A 23,716-nucleotide genomic window follows, 5' to 3' on the forward strand; every position below is an offset into this window, starting at 1 on the left:
CCCCCCCCAGTGTGGCTCTCTCCTATCACTCCCCCCCCCAGTGTGGCTCTCTCCTATCACACCCCCCCCCAGTGCGGCTCTCTCCTATCACTCCCCCCCCCAGTGCGGCTCTCTCCTATCACTGCCCCCCCAGTGCGGCTCTCTCCTATCACCCCCCCCCAGTGCGGCTCTCTCCTATCACCCTATCACTCCCCCCCCCAGTGCGGCTCTCTCCTATCACTTCCCCCCAGTGCGGCTCTCTCCTATCACTGCCCCCAGTGTGGCTCTCTCCTATCACTCCCCCCCCCAGTGCGGCTCTCTCCTATCACTGCCCCCCCCCCCAGTGTGGCTCTCTCCTATCACTCCCCCCCCCAGTGTGGCTCTCTCCTATCACCCCCCCCCCAGTGCGGCTCTCTCCTATCACTCCCCCCCCCAGTGCGGCTCTCTCCTATCACTGCCCCCCCCAGTGCGGCTCTCTCCTATCACCCTATCACTCCCCCCCCCAGTGCGGCTCTCTCCTATCACTGCCCCCCCAGTGCGGCTCTCTCCTATCACTCCCCCCCCCCCAGTGCGGCTCTCTCCTATCACTTCCCCCCAGTGCGGCTCTCTCCTATCACTGCCCCCAGTGTGGCTCTCTCCTATCACCCCCCCCCCCAGTGTGGCTCTCTCCTATCACTGCCCCCCCCAGTGCGGCTCTCTCCTATCACTGCCCCCCCCAGTGCGGCTCTCTCCTATTACTCCCCCCCCCCAGTGCGGCTCTCTCCTATCACTCCCCCCCCCAGTGCGGCTCTCTCCTATCACTGCCCCCCCCAGTGCGGCTCTCTCCTATCACCCCACCAGTGCATCGCTCCCTCAGAAACACCCAAGTTGAGAACTCAATACACTCCTCCCACAGTGCAGACAGCCTCAACTTCGTGCTATTTTTACATCTCCCATCACAGCCTCTCCCCAGTGACACCCTCGGTCGTCACCGGCCCGCAGCGCGGCGCTCCCTCGGTCGTCACTGGCCCGCAGCGCGGCGCTCCCTCGGTCGTCACCGGCCCGCAGCGCGGCGCTCCCTCGGTCGTCACCGGCCCGCAGCGCGGCGCTCCCTCCTTACCGCTCCGCTCTAGTCGGCGACGAATTCGGCCTTCCTTAGCCCCGCCCCTCCCCTTCGCGGACCTTCAGCCAATAGAAACTAAGTGGAGGGGCGGGGCCTGTATCCGAGTGGTGACGACATCAAATTGCGCCTGTTTGGACTCCGACTCCGTCTCCGTCTCCATCTTGTTGTGGCGGTTGCACCGACTCCAATATTGACAGGATGGCGGCTCCGCTGAGCCTCAGCGCCAAGCAGCCCCCGATCCAGTCCACGGCGGGGGCCGTGCCCGTCCTCAATGAAAAGGGTAAGTCGAGGGCGGGTGGGAACTGTAGGCAAAGCCGAGTTTTGCGGCCTATTCGCGACCCGAGCCCCGGGCTCCATTTTTGGGGCCGTGATTGCACTGTCCCCATGTCCAGGGTTGTTTGGCATAGCTGATCTCTGCCCGGGTGTTTCTGAATGCAGGGAAGGGTTTGAGGGTGGGACCGTGATGTTTTCTTGCGAGTTAATGGATTAATTGGTTTATTATTATTAGATAAACTGAGGTCCAGACAGATCGTGTCACTACATCAGTGCATTGAGATAGTACAAGAGAAAAAAAATGCAGAATAAAGTTTTGTAGTTACAAAGAAAGTGTAGTACAGGCAGGCAGTGATGATTATTCGTTTGTTTATTGATGTCACATCTACTGATACAGTAAACAGCTTGTCTGTTCGGATTGATCAGTTCATTATACGATGCATTCATTCATTTATTAGATTGATTTATTAATCGTATGTACATCAAAACATATAGTAAAATGCTTCATTGGCATCAGGTATATGGTATATGTCATGAAATGTGTTGTGGCAGCAGTACATTGCAATACATAATTTAAAAAGCTGTTGCAATAAGCATTTTAAAAACTTAGTGCAAAAAGAAAGCAAAAAGATGTTGAGGTAGTGTACATGGGTTCATTGTCCATTCAAAAATCTGTTTGTGGAGGGGGAAGAAGCTGTTTCTGAAATGTTGAGTGTGCGTCTTCAGGCTCCTGCATCTCTTCCCTGATGGTAGCAATGAGTAGAGGACCTGTCCTGGGTGACAGGAGTGGATATTGCCTTTTGAAGGTGTTCTCGTTGCTGGTGAGGCTAGTGCCCAAGATGCAGCTGGCTAGTTTGCAACTTTTTTTCTGAACCTGTGCAGTTGTTTGTATGAACGGTCAACAAAGTCTGAGGATATGTTTGTGTAGTCCGCAAGGGTTGCCACAGCTTCTGGCGCCATTGAGTTAGTACCAGGTAAATCAGGGGACAGTAACTCTACTGGGTGTTTTTTATAGACCCCCCCCCCCCCAGTAGTAACAGAGACATTGAGGAGCAGATAGGGTGATGGGAGATTTTAACTTTCCTAATACTGACTGGCAACTCCTTAGAACAAGGGGTTTAGATGGGGTGGAGTTTGTTAGGTATGTTCAGGAGGTTTTCTGATGCTATATGAAGATAACCCAACTAAGGAGAGGTTCTACTTGATCTGGTGTTAGGAAATGAACCTGGTCAGGTGTCAGATCTGCTGGTGGGAGAGCATTTTGGAGGTAGTGATCACAAGACTTATCTCCTTTACCACAGTGCTGAAGAGGGTTAGGAACAGACAATCTGTGAAAACATTTAATTGGGGTAGGGGGAAATATGATGCTATTAGGCAGGAACTTGGGAGCAGATGTTCTCAGGGAAACACATGGCAGGAATGTGGCAAATGTTCAGGGAACCTTTGCATGGAGTTCTGCATAGGTGTTTTCCATTGAGGCAGGGAAAGGATGGTAGGGTTAAAGAACCATGGTGTACAAAAGATGTGGAAAATCTATTTAAGAAGAAAAGAAAAGCTTACGAAAGGTTGAAGAAACTAGGTACTGTTAGAGTTCTAGAAAATTACAAGGTTGCTAGGAAGGAGCTTAAGAATGAAATTAGGAGAGCTAGATGGGACTATGAAAAGGCCTTAGCAAGCAGGATTAAGGAAAACCCTGATGCATTCTACAAGTATATGAAGAGCAAGAGGATGAGCCGTGTGAGAATAGGACCAATCAGGTGCGATAGTGGAAATGTGTGCATGGAGTCGGAGGAGGTAGCGGAGGTACCTAATGAATACTTTGCTTCAGTATTCAATAGGGAAAAGGACCTTGGCAATTGTGGGGATGACTTACAGTGGACTGAAACACTTGAGCATATCAATATTAAGGAAGAGGATGTACTGGAGCTTTTGAAAAGCATTAAGTTAGATAGGTCACCGGGACCGGATGAGATATACCTCAGGTTACAGTGAGAAGTGAGGGAGGAGATTGCTGAGCCTCTGGCGATGATCTTTGCATCATCAATAGGGATGGGAGAAGTATTGGAGGATTGGAGGGTTGCAAATGTTGTTCCCTTGTTCAAGAAAGGGAGTAGAGATAACTCAGGAAATTATAGACCAGTGAGTCTAACTTCAGTGGTGGACAAGTTGTTGGAGAAGATCCTCTGAGGTATTTGATAAAGTTCCCCATGCAAGGCTCATTTAGAAAGTAAGAAGGCATGGGATCCAGGGAGACCTTGCTTTCTGCATCCAGAATTGGCTTGCCCAGAAAAGGCAAAGGGTGGTTGTAGATGGGTCATATTCTGCATGGAGGTTAGAGACCAGTGGTGTTCCGCAGATATCTGTTCTGGGACCCCCTCCTCTTTGTGATTTTTATAAGTGACCTGGATGAAGAAGTAGAAGGGTGGGTTAGTAAGTTTGCTGACAAAGGTTGGGGGTGTTGTGGATAGTTTGGAGGGTTATTAGTGGGACATTGATAGGATGCAGAACAGGGCTGAGAAGTGGCAGATGGAGTTCAACCCAGATAAGTGTGGAGTGGTTCATTTTGGTAGGTCAAATTTGAAGACAGAATATTATATTAATGGCAAGACACTTGGCAGTATGGAGGATCAGAGAGATCTTGGGGTCCGTGTCCATAGGACACTCAAAGCTGCTGCGCAGATTGACAGTGTTGTTAAGAAGGCGTATGGTGTGATGGCATTCATCAACCATGGGATTGAGTTCCAAAGCCATGAGGTAATGTTACAGCTATAGAAGACCTTGGTCAGACCCCACCTGGAGAACTGTGTTAGGTTCCGGTCACCTCACTACAGGAGGGATGTGGAAAGAGTGCAGAGATTTACAAAGATGTTGCCTGGATTAGAGAGCGTACCTTGTGAGAATAGGTTGAGTGAACTTGGCCTTTTCTCCTTGGAGAAATGGAGGATGAGAGGTGACCTGATAGAGGTGTATAAGATGATGAGAGGCATTGATCGTGTGGGTAGCCAGAGACTTTTTCCCAGGGCTGAAATGGCTAACATGAGGGGGCATAGTTGTAAGGTGCTTGGAAGTAGGTACAGAGGGGATGTCAGGGGTAAGTTTTTCACACAGAGAGTGGTGAGTGTGGAATGCACTGCCAGTGACGGTGGTGGAGGTGGATACAATAGGGTCTTTTAAAAGCCTCTTAGATAAGTACATGGAGCTTAGAAGAATATGCGGTGGGGAAATTCTAGGCAGTTTCTAGAGTAGATTACATGGTCGGCACAACATTGTGGGCCGAAGGGCCTGTATTGTGCTGTAGATTTCTATGTTCTAATATAATGTTAATAGCTGCAGAGGAAGTGCAATAAGATACAAGGACATAAAGAGGTAGATGGTGAGGTTAGGAACAACACAAAATGCTGGAGGAACTGAGTAGGGAAATGAATAGTTGACATTTTGGGTCGAGGCTGTTCATCAGGACTGGAAAGAATGAAGGGAGATGGTCAGTAAGTTGAACTGCAGAGTGCCTCCAGCATTTTGTGTGTTGCTCCAGATTTCCAGCATCTGCAGTCTCTCTTGTGAGATCAAGAGTCTATCTTACTGTCAGTTGTCCATGCGGTGGTACATGCTGTCAGGCGTTTGTAGCTCATGCCCGGGGTAGGTGGGGGTCTTTGATAATGTTGGCTGCTTTACCAAAGCAGCAAGAGGTATCAAGAGCCAATGGATTTCCTGCAGGCTTTGTGTTTTTTTTTGTACTATCCTAATGTAGTTGCACTCAGTGGCCACTGTACGAGGTACACATGTACCCCTTGTAAATGCATATATCCAACCAGCCAATCATGTGGCAGCAGCTCAATGCATAAAAGCATGCAGACATGGTCAGGACGTTTACTTGTTGTTCAGATCAAACATTAGAATGGGGAAGAACGTGATGTAAGTGACTTTGACTGTGGAATGTTTGTTGGTGCCAGACGAGGTATATCTCAGAAACTGCTGATCTCCTGGGATTTTCATGCGTAACGATCTCTAAATTTACAGAGAATGGTGTGACAAACAAAAATAGCATCCAGTAAGCAGCAGTTCTTTAGGTGAAAGCACCTGGTTAATGAGCGAGGTCTGAGGGGAATGGCCACACTTGTTAAGCTGACAGGAAGACAACAATAACTCAAATATCTACACATTACAACAGTGGTGTGCAGAAGAGCATCTCTGAACACAAAACATGTCAAACTTTAAAGTGGGTAGGCTACAGCAGCAGAAAACTACACCAGATTCCACTCCTGTACTTAATAAAGTGGTCACTGAGTGCATGTTCAGAGCAATCTGTCTGGATGGCGGACAAGCAAAATCTTTTTACTGTTTTTAATCACAAGTGACAATAATAAACCAGTTTGGATGCCCATTTTGTTCTTAAATAAACTGCATGTACTTGAGCCCAGCCCATTTGTTGGTAGTGCTGAGGTTTAGGCCTTTGAGTGTGTTGTATAGGCATTTATCTGAACACAGCTTCCTCCTTTGTCCAGGTGAGGTGTCCATGGAAAAGGTGAAGGTGAAGCGCTATGTGTCCGGTAAACGACCAGATTACGCTCCAATGGAGTCCTCAGACGAGGAGGAGGAGGATTTCCAGTTCATTAAGAAACCAAAGGAGGCAGAGGTGGAACCTGAGGTGAAAGAAGAGCTGGCGAATGACCCACGTCTCAAGCGACTCCAGAACCGACTGACTGAGGATGTCGAGGAAAGGTGAGAGAATTTAATGAGAAAAATGTTTAGAGAAATGGGGGCCAAACACGGACAGATGACACCAGCAGAGATGGGAACCTTGGACCTGTTGGGCTGAAGGGTCTGTTTGCCTGCTGTACGACTGTTAAATGCCATCTTTCAGATGAAATCGTCAACCAGGAACCCAAGTGTCTTTGGGTCAAAAGTCCCACAGATAATATCCAAGCAGAGCAATGGAGCTCTTCCTGAGCAATCAGACAGGGGAACAGGCTGGCTCGTCAGTCCCTTGCTGCTTTTGCTCTGGAGTTTGTGAAGCATCGTTGTTGCTTTAAAGACCCGTGTTTCTCCCTCCTGCAGGCTGGCTCGGCACCGGATGATCGTTGAGCCTGAGGTGGTGATGGAGGCAGAGTCTGAGGAGGAGGGCGAGGCGTGGCACGTGGACCGTGAGGACAGCAGTGAGGAGGAGGAGGAGGAAGTGGATGATGAGGTGAGTACGATCCTGCTCTGAGGGGCTTTCAATGGCTGTGATGAGTGTTGGGAGCTTTAACCTGGAAATGCCCGTGTCTGGGGCAGTTAAGGGATTTGGAGAAGTTAAAAATTACCAGTGCTCAATCTGTTTAAGAAACTTACCTGCCATGTATACACAGAAAGGTGCTGGTAAAGGGCCAGTAACATGAAAGGTTCCACCCACCCTGCTCGCGGACTGTCTGTCCCACTCCCATCAGGGAGGAGGCTAATGTCGCATCCATGCCAGGACTACTAAGCAGTTACTTTCCCCAAGCAGTAAGGCTGATCAGCACCTCCACCCACTAACCTTCCACTATTTTATCATTTCCTGTCAGTCACCTTGCGTACAGTCACTTTACGGCCATATAATCAATCTCTGTATACGTGTGTATTTATATTGTATTTTTCGTTCTTAGTGTCGTTATTTATTTTTGAGCTGCATCTGAGATATGGAGTAGCAGTTATTTTATTCTCCTTTACATTTCTGTACTGGAGAACCCATTAAACCATCTTGAATTTTAACATGTCTTCACTTTGACATGCTGAGCAGTCTGAGCTTTCCCCAGCTCTTCTGTAACTTCGCCCGCTGTTTCCCGTGAAACAGGCAGATTCTGTTGATGGATTTAAATGCAAGCCCCTGGAAAAGATGAAGAGAGAATCCTCCCAGACCTCTGCCGGTCATGAGCTGCTGCTACTGAAGGTGTTGAGCACTACAGCACAGTAACAGCCCTATGGCCCTGCTGGCCCCATCAGTCTGCCCCCAGACCATGGCCCTCCATATCCCTCCCGTCCATGCAATTGAACCCACATCCACCACTTCTGGCAGCTCGTTCCACATTCTGAGTGAAAAAGACCCTCCTCAGATTCCCCTTAAACATTTTACCTTTCACCCATAACTTAACACCTCCAATCCTAGTCGCCCACACCCTCAGTGGAAAAAGTCTGCTTTCATTTACCCCATGTATCCCCCTAGTAAATATATCAAATCTCTCCTCATTCTAGGATTCTTTTATTCACAAGCACACTGAGAGGGAATTAACTCAGAATAGCAGCATGTATACAAGGCCATCAATGCGTAGGGTAGTCAGGATGGAGGAAGGACGAGTACTCTGGTAAGCTGGATAATGAGGAAGGCATGGGATGGAGACAGTCTATTCAGCTCAGTGTTGTCCACACCTTCCCATGAGATGCCGCACCTCCCTTTCATTCGGCTTTGTCTGGCTTTATAATCAGTGTACCTCTCCCGTTCTCCCACAGGAAATCGAGCGTCGCCGTGCTATGATGAGGCAGCGGGCCCAGGAGAGAGAGAACGAGGAGCTGGAGCTGCTGGAGCTGGAGGACGAAGGGAGGTCTGGGGAAGAGTCCGAGGAGGAGTCTGAGTATGAGGAATATACGGACAGCGAGGATGAAACCGAACCCCGGCTGAAGCCTGTTTTTATCAGAAGGTACGGCTCATTTGCCGAGCTGCCTAAGCATGGCCTTGCTCCTGAAAGTTGTTAAACCAGGAGAGCACGTGGCCTGGTGTTTCTGGATACAACTGTGAAGTTGGACAGAAATAGGTCACTGGCTGCCTGGATCGGAAAGGAGAAGTATTGTAGAGAATAAGATCTGGAGGTATTGCAGATACTGAGAGGCTCATTGATCTGAAACATTAACCGTGTTTCCATTTCTACGGATACTGCCTGACCTGTTGAGTATTACCAGGATTCTCTTTGTGAATTAAAGAACATTTATTCATTTAGAGATACACCACGGCAAGATTACAGGCCCTTCACCCAAATTACACCCATGTCAGCACTAACCCACACGGCTTTGGAATGTGGGAGGAAACTGGAGCACCTAGTCACGGGGAATCGTACAGACTCTGTCCAGACAGCGGCAGGAATTGAACCCAGCTTGCTGGCACTGTAGAAGCGTTATGAGGAGCCGGAACTGTTGGAGGATGAGGAGTGCTGTGTTAACTGAGTGCGGTTGTCAGCACAAAAGGCAGCTTGTGCTGTTTGCCTCCGTGTCAGAACTGCCTCAGTGACTGCAGCATTCCACGCAGGAGGTCCACTGGACAAGTCCTGATCTGTGCAGGAACCCCAGCACCCCCATTAGAGACAGGGTCCTTGTGTCCACCCTGGAGTGAATGTCCAGGTGGCTTCTGCCCTTATCAAAGGCTGTTATCTGCCTTTGGCCACAAGGTCTACAGATTGGCAGACTTTTCCACAGCTGACTGATCGTTTCCAGGGATGCTGCCCAACCTGCTGAGTTCCTCCAGCGTGTTGTGAGTGTTGCTTTTCCACAGCTGGGAAGGGTGTTGAGATGTCGTGAGGAGGCACATTCAACGTACACATACACAAAATGATGGAGGAACTCAGCTAGTCAGGCGCCATCTATGGAGAGGAGTCGACATTTCCGGCCAAGATCAGGTCCCAAAACATTGACCGTTTACTTCCCTTCATAGGTGCTGTCTGATCTGCTGAATTCCCCCAGCATCTTGTGTGCGCGTGCGTGCGCGTGTGTGTGTGTTTTGCTCAAGATATCGAGCATTTGCAGAATCCCTTGAGTTGATCGAGGTGTGCAAGATGATCAGAGCCATTGATACAGTGGACAGCCAGAGACTTTTTCCCAGAGTGGAAATGGCTAATATGATGGGGCATAATTTCAAGGTGATTGGAGGAAAGTATTGGGGTGATGTCAGAGGTAAATTCTTTTACACAGTGTGGTGGGTGCCTGGAAGGCGTTGTCAGGGGTAGTGGTAGAGGCAGATATATCAGGGGCATTTTTCTGGATGGGTATGTGAACAATAAAAAGCTGAAGGGTGACACAGGAGGGAAGGGCTAGGTTGATAGGGTAGGTTAGGAAGTCAGTATCACAATGTGGGCTGAAGGGCTGTACTGCGCTGTTCCCTGTTCTACAGTTTTATTTCTTTAACTCCGAGGCGATAAGACGTAGAAGCAGGATTTGGCCGTTTGGCCCATCAGATCTGCTAGACCATTCCATCATGGCTGATTTATCATCCCTTGCAACCCCATTGAACTTCTAATACCCTGAATAGTCAAGAATCTATCAACATCGGCTTTAAATATACCCAATGACCTGACCTCCACGGCTGTTTGTGGCAGTGAATTCCACAGATTTACCTTCCTCTGGCTCAAAAACTTCTTCCTCATCCAAATAGATGTCCGTCTATTCAGAGGCTGTGCCCTCTGCTTCTAGACACCACCACTGTAGGAAACGTCATCTCCCCATCCACTCCCTCTTGGCCTTTCAATAATCTATAGGTTTCAATGAGATTACCACCCCCCCCCCATTCTTAAACCTCCAGTGAGTACAAGCCCGAAGCCATCAGATGCTCCTTGTATGTAAACCCTTCTTCAGAATCAATCTCGTGAACTTCCTCTGGTCCCTCTCCAATCCAGCACTGCCTTTCTTAGATAACGGGCACAAAACTGCTCACAATAGTCCAAGTACTGACTGACTAATGCCTTATAAAGCCTCAGCATTACATTCTTGCTTTTGTATTCTAGTCCTCCAGAGATGAGTGCTAACATTGTATTTGTGTTCCTCACCACCGACCCAACCTGCAAGTCAACCTGCACGTGGGCGCCCAAGTCCCTTTGCACCTCTGATTTTTGAATTTCCTCCCTGAAAACTAGCTGCTGTTTTGTCTAACCTCCATGTCTGCCGTCGTCAGGAAGGACCGGGTCACTGTGCAGGAGCGAGAGGCCGAAGCCCTGAAACAGAAGGAGCTGGAGCAGGAGGCGAAGCGCCTGAGCGAGGAGCAGCGCAAGTATACACTGAAGGTGGGCAGCAGGGCCGATGAGCACCGCCGTTCCCGAACGCAGTACCCGTCTGGTTGTGGGCAGTAGGGCCGATGTGCACCGCCGTTCCCGAACGCAGTGCCCATCTGGTTGTGGGCAGCAGGGCCGATGTGCACCGCCGTTCCCCAGCACAGTGCCCATCTGGTTGTGGGCAACAGAGCCGATGTGCACCGCCGTTCCCAAACGCAGTGCTCATCTGGTTGTGGGCAGCAGGGCCGATGTGCACAGCCGTTCCCAAACGCAGTGCCCATCTGGTTGTGGGCAGCAGGGCCGATGTGTACAGCCGTTCCCCAACGCAGTGCTCATCTGGAGTATTGTCAGCAGCTTTGGGCCCCTCGTGGATGTGTTGGCAATGGGGGTGGTCCGGAAAAGGTTCATGAGAAAGATCCTGAGAATAAAATACTTAACGTATGATGGGCATTTGGCTCTGGTCCAGTACTCGCTGGAGTTCAGAAAAATGAGGGGGAGCGGGGGAGGGTTCTCATTGAAACCTACCAAATATTGAAAGGCCTATGGAATTCATTGCCACAGGCTGCTGTGGAGGCCATGACTGAGCTGGTAGGTTGATAGGTTCTTGATAAGTCAAAGCATCAGAAGTTACAGGGAGAAGGCAAGAAAGAATGGGATTGAGAGGGATAATAGATCAGCCATAATGGAATGGCAGAAGAGATGAGCCAAATGGCCCAATTCTGCTCCTATGCCTTATGGTCTTACAGTGTCTTTACCTCCAGAGTATTGAAGGAGACCCAGTTAGATTTGGGGTGGCAGGATATCATAATGGTTAGCGCTAATACAGAATCAGTGACCCAGGTTTAATCCCACACCTATCTATAAGGAGTTAGTATGTTTGACTCATTTCTAGAGGCAGCGCAGTAGGAGGAGGAGGAGGACTGGCAGTGGTGAATGAAAGGGGAGGATGAAAGAACATCAGGGTGATGGTGGGGCCTGTTCCAAGGGGGGAGGGAGGGAGAACTCTAGGGGTATGGTGGGGCCTCTCCCAGGGAGGGAGGGAGAATATTAGGGGGCAGAGGGGCCTGTCCTGATGGGAGAGGGTTGGGGAAACAGCATGGGGGTGGTGGGTCCTGTCCCAGTGGTGAAGCGACAGGGTGGTGAGACAGCGGGGTGGATGGTACGGCCTGTCCCAGCGGTGAAGCGACAAGGTGGTGGGACAGCAGGAGGACGGTGGAGCCTGTCCCAGTGGTGAAGCGACAGGGTGGTGGGACAGTGGGGTGGACGGTACGGCTTGTCCCAGTGGTGAAGCGACAGGGTGGTGGGACAGCAGGAGGACGGTGGAACCTGTCCCAGTGGTGAGACAGCGGGGTGGACGGTACGGCCTGTCCCAGTGGTGAAGCGACAGGGTGGTGGGACAGCGGGGTGGACGGTACGGCCTGTCCCAGTGGTGAAGCGACAGGGTGGTGAAACAGCGGGGTGGACGGTACGGCCTGTCCCAGTGGTGAAGCGACAGGGTGGTGGGACAGCGGGGTGGACGGTGCGGCCTGTCCCAGTGGTGAAGCGACAGGGTGGTGGGACAGCGGGGTGGACGGTACGGCTTGTCCCAGTGGTGAAGCGACAGGGTGGTGGGACAGCGGGGTGGACGGTGCGGCCTGTCCCAGTGGTGAAGCGACAGGGTGGTGGGACAGTGGGGTGGACGGTGCGGCCTGTCCCAGTGGTGAAGCGACAGGGTGGTGGGACAGCGGGGTGGACGGTACGGCTTGTCCCAGTGGTGAAGCGACAGGGTGGTGGGACAGTGGGGTGGACGGTACAGCCTGTCCCAGTGGTGAAGGAGGGTGGTAGGTTTTCTCCCAGTGGTGAAGAGGGGGGTCCAAGAGCAGCAGGACTAATCAGGGGTCCTGCCCCATTGCCAGGAGAGGGGAAGGTGACGATGACGATGAAGGATGCTGAGAGGGACCCTGACATTGATCAAAACCACTGATGCTATTTTGCAGATTGTGGAGGAGGAGGCCAAGCGGGAGTTTGAGGAGTCGCGGAGAACACTGTCTGCACTTGATGCGCTCAACACTGATGATGAGAATGATGAAGAGGAGTACGAGTCGTGGAAAGTACGGGAACTTAAACGTATCAAAAGGGACCGGGAGGAGCGGGAATCGTGAGTATCCATCCTCAGCGTGTTGCAACCACCCCTACCCCAGAAAAACTCTACTAACCACTAACTTCACGTGTGACTTTCATTTACTGCCTCGTATCGAGCAAAGCAGAACTATCATCCAGTGAGATGTTAACACTGAGCCAACTCTCACCCAGACAAGTGCATTCCATTGCAACACTTCAGAGCTTTTGGCCAGAGTTGGTCCATGATATTGTCCAGTATGTCCACAGTATGAGACTGTATGGAATTTTGACGAGCAAAATGGTGGTAACACACAAAATGCCGGAGAAACTCAGCAAGTCAGGCAGCATCTATAGGGGAATAAACAGCTGACATTTCGAGCAGAAACCCTTCATCAGGACTGGAAATGAAAGGGGCAGAAAAGGTGGGGAGAGGGGAAGGAGTGCAAGCTGGTGGTGGTTGGTGAGACTAGGCGAGGGGAAAGATGTGTGGGCGGGGGAGGGTGGTTGCATTAACAAGCTAAAAGGGGTAGGTGGAATAGGTAAAGGGTTGAAGAAGGAATCTGATAGGAGAGGAGAGTGGACCATGGAAGAAAGGGAAGGAGGCAAAGCCAAGGAAGGTGATGGGCAAGTGAGAAGAAAGGGGGTCAAAGGGGAACCAAAATGGGGAATGGAAAAGAGGGGTGGGGGAGGGTGGAGAAATTACTGGGAGCTGGAGAAATTGATATTCATGCCATTAGGCTAGAGGTTACCCAGGTGGAATAAGAGGCTTTGCTCCTCCGTCCTGAGTTTGGCCTCATTTTGGCAGTAGAGGAAGACATGGACCTATAGGTTGGAGTGGGAATGGGAAATCGAATTGAGATGGTCGGCCACCAGGAGATCCCGCATTCTGCAGTAGACAGACACCCAATCTGCGTTGGGTATCACCAATGTAGATAATTGAGTTCTCTCTTCTGGGTTGTCTCCTGTGTGGGTGAAGCAATGGTTTTTTTCATTGGATTCTCTCTCTATTGTGCAGAATGGAGAAGGAGAAGGCTGAGATTGACAGGATGCACAACCTGACTGAGGAGGAGAGGCGAGCAGAGCTTCGGGCCAATAGCAAATCCATCACCAACAAAGCCAGCAAAGGAAAGTACAAGTTCCTGCAGAAGTATTATCATAGAGGATCCTTTTTCATGGTGAGTTCCGATGCTTTAAATGTCTCAATTCTGTGGGTTTCCAGGGAATTCAGATGCAACAGCTGGTTGTTGGAACACTACAGGCCCTTCAGCCTACAATGTTGTGCCTATCTTGGAACCTACTCCAAGACCAATCTAACCTAGCCCTCCATTTTTCTATCATCTATGTGCCTGTCGTAAGAGTTCCTTAAGTGCCCCTAACGTATCTGCCTCTACCCCTTTCAGGGCATACCTGGCACCTACCACTTTTTTTAAGAAGCTTCCTCTAACAGTCCTCTGTATACTTTCCTGCAGTTACCATAAAATTATGCTCTTTTGTATTTCTGCTGTGGGAAAAAGTCTCTGGCTGCCCATTAACTGTGTCTCTTATCTTTGACACCTCGATCAAGTAATCTCTTATCCTCCTTTACTCCAAAGAGAAAAGCCCTCGTACGCTCAACCTTTCCTCATAGATCTTGTTCTGTGATCCAGGCAACTTTCTGGTAAACCTCTGCTCCCTCTCTGACCTTCCATACCCTTCCAATAATGAACTGAACACTAAACTAAAAGTGCTTACTTTGTCAGTTCGGTGGTGTGGGTGGAAGCAGGAGTAGCTCTGGCTCTGTGTTCAATAGCAGAGTCAGTTGACTGCGTGCCTCTGAACGGCAGGGTGGGGGGAGTGAATGCCGATAGGGGGAGCTGGAGGGGGGACAGGCTGACTTCCTGCCTCTGGGGTGGGGGGGGGAGCGGATGGTGAAAATGGAGGCTTGGAGGGGTGGAGGGGACAAGCTGACTTCCTGCTGTCAGGGTGGGAGTGGATTGTTATAATGGCAGCTCGGGAGGTGGAGGGGACAGGCTGACTTTGGCTGAAATTGGGGTTGCTTCCTCTGTTTTCTTGTTCAGCATGCAATTAAGCTAAGTTTTTTTATAAAGATGAGATTTATTTATTGTATGCACATCAAAACACAGCGAAATGCTTTCTATGTGTCAATGACCAACACTGTCTGAGGATGTGCTGGGGACAGGCCAAAAGTGTTGCCATGTGTCTGGTGCCAGCGTAGCATGCCCACATCTTACTAATCCTAACCTGTATGTCTTTGCAACGTGGATGGAAACTGGAGCACCCGGAGGAAACCCATATGGTCATGGGGGGAATTGTACAAGCTCCTGACAGACAGTGACAGGAATTGAACCCCGATCACTGGCACTATACGCTTGCATGAGTGCTGATAATCCGAATGCTGAAAATACCCTGTATCCGTGCCGAGCAAACTAGATCAGACTGTTCAGCTTTCCACTCATGCTGCCTGACGAGTCATATTAAGCTGACAGTTTGCCTAACAGTGCTCCTCACAGCTTGTCCCACTCCCATCACGGAGGAGGCTACACAGCATCCATGCCAGGACCATCGGATTCAGAAACAGTGACATAGAAACATAGAAAATAGGTGCAGGACTAGGCCATTTGGCCCTTTGAGCCTGCACCGCCATTTATCATGATCATGGCTGATCATCCAACTCAGAACCCTGCACCAGCCTTCCCTCCATACCCCCTGATCCCTGTAGCCACAAGGGCCATATCTAACTCCCTCTTAAATATAGCCAATGAACTGGCCTCAACTGTTTCCTGTGGCAGAGAATTCCACAGATTCACCACTCTCTGTGTGAAGAAGTTTTTCCTAATCTCGGTCCTAAAAGGCTCCCCCTTTAACCTCAAACTGTGACCCCTCGTTCTGGACTTCCCCAACATCGGGAACAATCTTCCTGCATCTAGCCTGTCCGATCCCTTTAGGATTTTATACATTTCAATCAGATCCCCCCTCAATCTTCTAAATTCCAACGAGTACAAGCCCAGTTCATCCAGTCTTTCTTCATATGAAAGTCCTGCCATCCCAGGAATCAATCTGGTGAACCTTCTTTGTACTCCTCTATGGCAAGGATGTCTTTCCTCAGATTAGGGGACCAGAACTGCACACAATACTCGAGGTGTGGTCTCACCAAGGCCTTGTACAACTGCAGTAGTACCTCCCTGCTCCTGTACTCGAATCCTCTCGCTATAAATGCCAGCATACCATTCGCCTTTTTCACCGCCTGCTGTACCTGCATGCCCACTTTCAATGACTGGTGTATAATGACACCCAGGTCTCATTGCACCTTCCCTTTTCCTAATCAGCCACCATTCAGATAATAATCTGTTTTCCTACTTTTGCCACCAAAGTGGATAACTTCACATTTATCCACATTAAGTTGCATCTGCCATGAATTTGCCCACTCACCCAACCTATCCAAGTCACCCTGCATCCTCTTAGCATCCTCCTCACAGCTAACACTGCCACCCAGCTTCGTGTCATCCGCAAACTTGGAGATGCTGCATTTAATTCCCTCATCCAAGTCATTAATATATATTGTAAACAACTGGGGTCCCAGCACTGAGCCTTGCGGTACCCCACTAGTCACTGCCTGCCATTCTGAAAAGGTCCCGTTTATCCCACTCTTTGCTTCCTGTCTGCTAACCAATTCTCTATCCACATCAATACCTTACCCCCAATACCGTGTGCTTTAAGTTTGCACACTAATCTCCTGTGTGGGACCTTGTCAAAAGCCTTTTGAAAATTCAAATATACCACATCCACTGGTTCTCCCCTATCCACTCTACTAGTTACATCCTCAAAAAATTCTATGAGATTCATCAGACATGATTTTCCTTTCACAAATCCATGCTGACTTTGTCCGATGATTTCACCGCTTTCCAAATGTGCTGTTATCACATCTTTGATAACTGACTCCAGCAGTTTCCCCACCACCGACGTTAGGCTAACCGGTCTATAATTCCCCGGTTTCTCTCTCCCTCCTTTTTTAAAGAGTGGGGTTACATTAGCCACCCTCCAATCCTCAGGAACTAGTCCAGAATCTAACGAGTTTTGAAAAATTATCACTAATGCATCCACTATTTCTTGGGCTACTTCCTTAAGCACTCTGGGATGAAGACCATCTGTCCCTGGGGATTTATCTGCCTTTAATCCCTTCAATTTACCCAACACCACTTCCCTACTAACATGTATTTCTATCAGTTTCTCCAACTCACTGGACCCTCTGTCCCCTACTATTTCTGGAAGATTATTTATGTCCTCCTTAGTGAAGACAGAACCAAAGTAATTATTCAATTGGTCTGCCATGTCCTTGCTCCGCATAATCAATTCAACCTGTTTCTGTCTGTAGGGGACCTACATTTGTCTTTACCAGTCTTTTCCTTTTTACATATCTATAAAAGCTTTTACAGTCAGTTTTTTATGTTCCCTGCCAGTTTTCTCTCATAATCTTTTTTCCCCTTCCTAATTAAGCCCTTTGTCCTCCTCTGCTGAACTCTGAATTTCTCCCAGTCCTCAGGTGAGCCACTTTTTCTGGCTAATTTGTATGCTTCTTCTTTGGAATTGATACTATCCCTAATTTCTCTTGTCAGCCACGGGTGCACTACCTTCCTTGATTTATTCTTTTGCCAAACTGGGATGAACAATTGTTGTAGTTCATGCATGCAATCCTTAAATGCTTGCCATTGCATATCCACCGTCAATCCTTTTAAGTGTCATTTGCCAGTCTATCTTAGCTAATTCACGTCTCATACCTTCAAAGTTACCCCTCTTTAAGTTCAGAACCTTTGTTTCTGAATTAACTATGTAACTCTCCATCTTAATGAAGAATTCCACCATATTATGGTCACTCTTACCCAAGGGGCCTCTCACGACAAGATTGCTAATTAACCCTTCCTCATTGCTCAAAACCCAGTCCAGAATAGCCTGCTCTCTAGTTGGTTCCTCGACATGTTGGTTCAAAAAACCATCCCGCATACATTCCAAGAAATCCTCTTCCTCAGCACCTTTACCAATTTGGTTCACCCAATCTACATGTAGATTGAAGTCACCCATTATAACTGCTGTTCCTTTATTGCACACATTTCTAATTTCCTGTTTAATACCATCTCCGACCTCACTACTACTGTTAGGTGGCCTGTACACAACTCCCACCAGCGTTTTCTCCCCCTTAGTGTTACGCAGCTCTACCCATATCGATTCCACATCTTCCCGGCTTATGTCCTTCCTTTCTATTGCGTTAATCTCATCTTTAACCAGCAACGCCACCCCACCTCCTTTTCTTTCATGCCTATCCCTCCTGAATATTGAATATCCCTGAACGTTGAGCTCCCATCCTTGGTCACCCTGGAGCCATGTCTCTGTGATCCCAACTATATCATAATCATTAATAACAATCTGCACTTTCAATTCATCCACCTTGTTACAAATGCTCCTTGCATTGACACACAAAGCCTTCAGGCGGTCTTTTACAGTTCTCTTAGCCCTTATACAATTATGTTGAAAAGTGGTCCTTTTTGATGCTTGCCCTGGATTTGTCGGCCTGCCACTTTTACTTTTCTCCTTACTACTTTTTGCTTCTACCCTCACTTTACACCCCTCTGTCTCTCTGCACTGGTTCCCATCCCCTTGTTGTGAACTAACCTCCTCTCGCCTAGCCTCTTTAATTTGATTCCCACCCCCCAACCATTCTAGTTTAAAGTCACCTCAGTAGCCCTCGCTAATCTCCCTGCCAGGATATTGGTCCCCCTAGAATTCAAGTGTAACCCATCCTTTTTGTACAGGTCACGCCTGCGCCAAAAGAGGTCCCAATGATCCAAAAACTTGAATCCCTGCCTCCTGCTCCAATCCCTCAGCCACGCATTTATCCTCCACCTCATCGCATTCCTACCCTCACTGACGCGTGGCACAAGCAGTAATCCCGAGATTACTACCTTTGCGGTCCTTTTTCTCAACTCCCTTCCTAGCTCCCTATATTCTCCTTTCAGGACCTCTTCCCTTTTCCTACCTATGTCATTGGTACCTATATGTACCACGACCTCTGGCTCCTCCCCCTCCCACTTCAGGATATCTTGAACACGATCAGAAATATCCCGGACCCTGGCACCAGGGAGGCAAACTACCATCCGGGTCTCTGGACTGCGTCCACAGAATCGCCTATCTGACCCCCTTACTATCGAGTCCCCTATCACAACTGCCCTTCTCTTCCTTTCCCTACCCTTCTGAGCTACAGGGCCGGACTCTGTGCCGGAGGCACGGCCACTGTCGCTTCCCCCGGGTAAGCTGTCCCCCCCAACAGTACTCAAACAGGAGTACCTATTGTTAAGGGGCACAGCCACCGGGGTACCCTCTATTCCCTGACTCTTCCCCTTCCCCCTCCTAACTGTGACCCACTTGTCTGCCTCCCGTGGCCCAGGTGTGACCACCTGCCTATAACTCCTCTCTATCAACTCCTCACTCTCCCTGACCGGACGAAGGCCATCGAGCTGCAGCTCCAGTTCCGTAACGCGGTTCCTTAGGAGCTGCATCTCGATGCACTTGGCGCAGATGTAGACATCCGGGAGACTTAGAGACTCCAGGGCCTCCCACATCCGACACCGAGAACAACAAACTGCCCTCACACTCATACTGCCCCTCTCCTCAAATAACAACAGAAAATGAATACCAAACCTTCCTCGCCTCGCCCGTTTCCGTCTAAGCCCGTTGAGCCAAAGCCCTTAAGCCTTCACTCTGCTCCCAGCTCACTCCGCCGCCCACTGTATGAGGCTCTGTTCCTTTTAAATCTGCCGCGCTGCACTGCCCGACGTCACACGCCTGCACAGTCCCGCCTCTCTGAACGCCGTTGGAGAAAAAAAAACGAAAATTTCAAAAATGTCTTTCTCCGCACTCCCGCTCCGACTCTCAGACTTCCTTCTTCGAATCAAACCCGAAGCAAGATTTCTGCCCTTTTAAATCTGCCGCGCTGCACTGTCCGACGTCACACGCCTGCGCGGTCCCGCCTCTCTGAACGCCGTTGGAGAAAGAAAAACGAAAATCTCAAAAATGTCTTTCTCTGCACTCCCGCTCCGACTCTCAGACTTCCTTCTTCGAATCAAACCCGAAGCAGGATTTCTGCCCTTTTAAATCTGCCGCGCTGCACTGTCCGACGTCACACGCCTGGGCAGTCCCGCCTCTCTGAACGCCGTTGGAGAAAAAAAAATGAAAATTTCAAAAATGTCTTTCTCCGCACTCCTGCTCCGACTCTCAGACTTCCTTCTTCGAATCCAAGCAGTGAGGCTGATCAAAACCTCCACCCACTAACCCACCCCTCCACACCCCCAACCACCACAACTTTATCATTTCCTGTTAGTCACCTTGCCTAGTGTCACTTTATGGACATACAATCAATCCATGCATATAAGCCATCTTATGTATTTTATATTTATTATGTTTTTGTTAAAGTTATTGTGTGTTTTTTTTATGCTGGTTCAGATCTGGAGTAACAATTATTTTGTTCTCCTTTATACTTGTGTACAGGAAATAACAGTCTTGACCCCTTTACATCCCTGACTGCCCAGACACAAGATCCTATCACCTAACCTCTCCTCCTTTCCCCCCACCCCACCTTTTTACTCTGGTGTCTACCCCCTTCCTTTTCAATCCTGATGAAGGGTCTCAGCTCGCAAGGTTGGGTGTTTATTTCTCTTCATAGATGCTGCCTGACCTGCTGAGTTGCTCCAGCATTTTGTGTGTGTTACTACTTTATCATCTCCTGTCAGTCATTTTATGTGCAGTCACTCCTGTGCCTAGAGTCACTGTATTCAAATGCACTCAATCTATGCATGTAAATTATCTTAGGTATTTATATTTGTTGTTTCTTTTTGTTTATTGTGTTCTTCTTGTGTTTATTTTTGTGCTGCAATGGAACCAGAATAACAGTTATTTCATCTCTTTTATCCTTGTGTACAGGAAATGACATGAAACAGTCTTGAATCTCCTTTGAGTGCATCAGACTAACTGAGCCATGACATTTTCTGTTAACAGGATGAAGAGGAGGATCTGTATAAACGGGACTTCAGCTCCCCCACCTTGGAGGACCATTTCAACAAGACCATTTTGCCAAAAGTCATGCAGGTATGGTGTGCCTGGATTCCTGTGATGCTGTTTTGGGATAACAGGAAGCAATGAGTAATACGAAGCTTGGAAGAACTTCTGGTGATTCCAGAGGGTTTTTGCCTTCCAGTGCAGGAAAAGCACGTTGAGATATTACTGCGTGTGTCTGGGGTATGGGGAGTGGGAGTATGGCGGGTGATGGGAGATGTGAGAATAGAATTGTTATTGAATGAATTGCTGAGTTTTCCATAGGAAATCAAATCAAAGGGCGGGTTCAGGATTCAGCCTTGCTTGCTTTGTTGCAGCTGTGTGGCCAAGAAAGAGAGAGTGTAGGTCAAGTAAGGGGGGGATGATTTCTCCGAGACACCCTTTATCAGGATGTCACCTTTCTCAATGAATGGCAAAAATGTGGATATGTCTGAGGTTGCTTATTTTTAAAAATGTAATTTAGAAATACAGCACGATGACAGGCACTTCTGGCCCAATGAGCCCGCACCATCCAATTACACCCATGTGACCAATGAACCTACATCAGCACGTCTTTGGACTGTGGGAGGAAGCCCACGCGGTCACGGGGAGGACATACGTACCACTTACGGGCAGTGGCGGGAATTGAACCCTGGATGCTGGCACTGTAAAGCAGTGCGCTATAACCGTGCAACTCTGGGTTATTTATTTCTGGGATATTTAGCAAATTCACTGAGGAGAAAAGCATTATTCAGAAGTTTTCCAAGTTGAATTACCATCATGGGGAATGTTTGCCCAAAGGAGGGGGCATAGTGATGCAACTTATTGAAACTTGGCCACCGTTCCATCTTGTGAGAGTCTGCACATTCTCCCAGAGCCTAAGGACATGCAACTTAACTGACAACTGTAGGTTGTCCTATGCCTTTTGTGAAGGAGAATCAGAATCAGGTTTATTATCACTATATACAGTATATGGTGATTAGGTGCAATACCTCTGTACCTAATAAAGTGACCACGGTGTGTATGTTCATGGTCGTCTTCTGCTGTAGCCCATAACTTCAAGGTTCGATGTGGTGTTTGTTCAGAGATGCTCTTCTGCACACCACTGTTGAAATGCATTTGAGCCTTCCTGTCAGCTTAAACCAGTCTGGCCATTCTCCTCTGACACAAAGTGTTTTCGCCCGTAGAACTGTCACTCACTGGATGTTTTTTTTTTTGCTTTCTGAACCGTCCTCTGTAAACTCCAGAGACAGTTATGATCTCCAAAGCCCAGGAGATCAACAATTTGTGAGATACTCAGACCACCCTGTCTGGCACCAACATCATTCCAAAGTCAAAGTCACTTAGATCACATTTCTTCTCCATTCCGATGTTTGGTCTGAACAACAGTTCAACCTCTTGATATGTCTGCATGCTTTTATACATTGAGTTGCTGCCACAAGATTGGCTGATTAGATATTTGTATTAATGAACAGGTGTACCTAATAAAGTGGCCACTGAGTATGTGTCATGAAATTTGTTGTTTTGAGGTAGCAGTACAGTGCAAGACATAAAAAATACTAAGTAGCGGGCAGCCGCGATCCCAGGGGATCATGGGTTTGCGCCTCTGGTGGACGGTGTCCTCTCCAGGGTGCAAGCCTGGGCGGGAAGATTTGAAGAACTGGCTGTTGTCCATGGAGTGGGTGTCCCCTCTCCACGTCACTGGTGTAGTCCAAGGGAAGGGTAAATGCCGATACGGCTTGACACCAGTGTTGTCGCAGAGGTTGCCAGACTGAAGTTGTAAACAACGTCAAACTGCCTTAGGGACCCCGGCTCCGGATTTCTTCCTGGGGGTTTACTCCCAAAGCCCTTCCCATGGGTGGGTATGGCCGCAAGGCAGTGGAGGTTTAAAATCAGAGTTTTCCTTCTCCTAGGTGGGCTGCCGTCCAAGGCTGACGAGCCCCACCTGTCTGAAAAAAAAATTACTACGAGATACAGTAAATAAATAAATGATGGGATTTTGGAGAGAACGAAGTGGGATTAACACACAAAATGCTGGAGGAACTGAGCAGGTCAGGTAGCATCTATGGAGGATAATAAATAGTCGACATTTCAGGCCAGGACCCCAAGCACAGATGGCTGCTTGATTATAGTTATGCATTCCAATAATTCAAAGTGTCGTCAACAGACTTGTTAAGTTGACCTGTAATAGATTCAAATTTCTGGTGTGAGATTCAATGCATTGTGTATATCTGGCTTGGGTGAAGTTCAACTGGGTGTTTTTGGAATAAAGTGATTCCCTCTTGAAACTGAATTTGGCTTCGTTTCTATCTATCTCAAACAATCAGGTCAAGAACTTTGGTCGTTCAGGACGGACCAAATACACTCATCTGGTTGACCAAGATACCACCTCATTTGACTCTGCCTGGGCTCAGGAATCGGCTCAGAATAGCAAGTTCTTCAAGCAACGAGCAGCTGGCGTGCGGGATGTTTTTGAAAGGCCTTCGGCCAAGAAGAGGAAAACCACGTAACTGCTTGTGGGATGTGCTCTGGCCACGCGGACTGTGCATTCAACATCCAGCACAAGAACCCTCATGCAACTGTTCCACCTTGTGTCCCACACGCCTAGTATTGTGCCTGCAGTTTGAGGAGCTTAAAACTTTTAGAGACTATTGTGGTACTGTCCGTCCAGTGAATTTGCTGGTTACCCATAATTTAAACTTGTTTTTTTAAAGAAAGCTTATTTTCTAAAATGTTTATAACTGTGTAAATCATGTATTCTTTTTCCTTTCTGTTGTGTTGCTTGGATAAAAATTACAAGTTCACAGATTGTTAATATAATCTCATTTTACCATGTTCTGAGGGAGATGAATCTCAGTTCTGCATGACAGATTGCAACCCTGAACCCAGAATTCAGCTTTGGCTTTGGCTTTGTCCCTGCTCCCATAAGTTTTGTAAATTACAACATAATGTAAAAAGTGTGAGGAAAATTAGAGTAAGTGGTGATTTTCGAAGCCTGTTGAAGGAGATAGAGTAGTAATCCTCCAAAGAGAACTTGGTACAAGTTTAAACTTCTGGGGAGGTGAGATAACAACATGAGATGTTGAAATGCCCTGGGGCAAATTAGACAACTCTATAAAATGGCCTGTGTCATTCCCAGATTTGGATGGGCTGTTAAACCATTTGATTTCCAAGTTAAGGAGCAGATATTCTTCTTGGT

General features: G+C 48.4%; 1 protein-coding gene across 1 annotated transcript; it reads left to right on the forward strand.

Annotated features, from left to right (window-relative positions):
* Window positions 1-1,192: 1,192 nt before the first annotated feature.
* mfap1 (microfibril associated protein 1) lies at window positions 1,193-23,321 on the forward strand. The gene is made up of 9 exons (XM_072282134.1): window positions 1,193-1,361; window positions 5,857-6,073; window positions 6,410-6,539; window positions 7,817-8,004; window positions 10,242-10,350; window positions 12,315-12,475; window positions 13,454-13,613; window positions 20,482-20,571; window positions 22,845-23,321. Exons 1-9 carry the CDS (start codon window positions 1,280-1,282, stop codon window positions 23,025-23,027), a joined length of 1,320 nt encoding a protein of 439 aa, XP_072138235.1. The 5' UTR covers window positions 1,193-1,279; the 3' UTR covers window positions 23,028-23,321.
* Window positions 23,322-23,716: the final 395 nt, after the last annotated feature.

The sequence above is a fragment of the Mobula birostris genome, chromosome 18 (assembly GCF_030028105.1).
Source record: "Mobula birostris isolate sMobBir1 chromosome 18, sMobBir1.hap1, whole genome shotgun sequence".
Classification (NCBI taxonomy): domain Eukaryota; kingdom Metazoa; phylum Chordata; class Chondrichthyes; order Myliobatiformes; family Myliobatidae; genus Mobula; species Mobula birostris.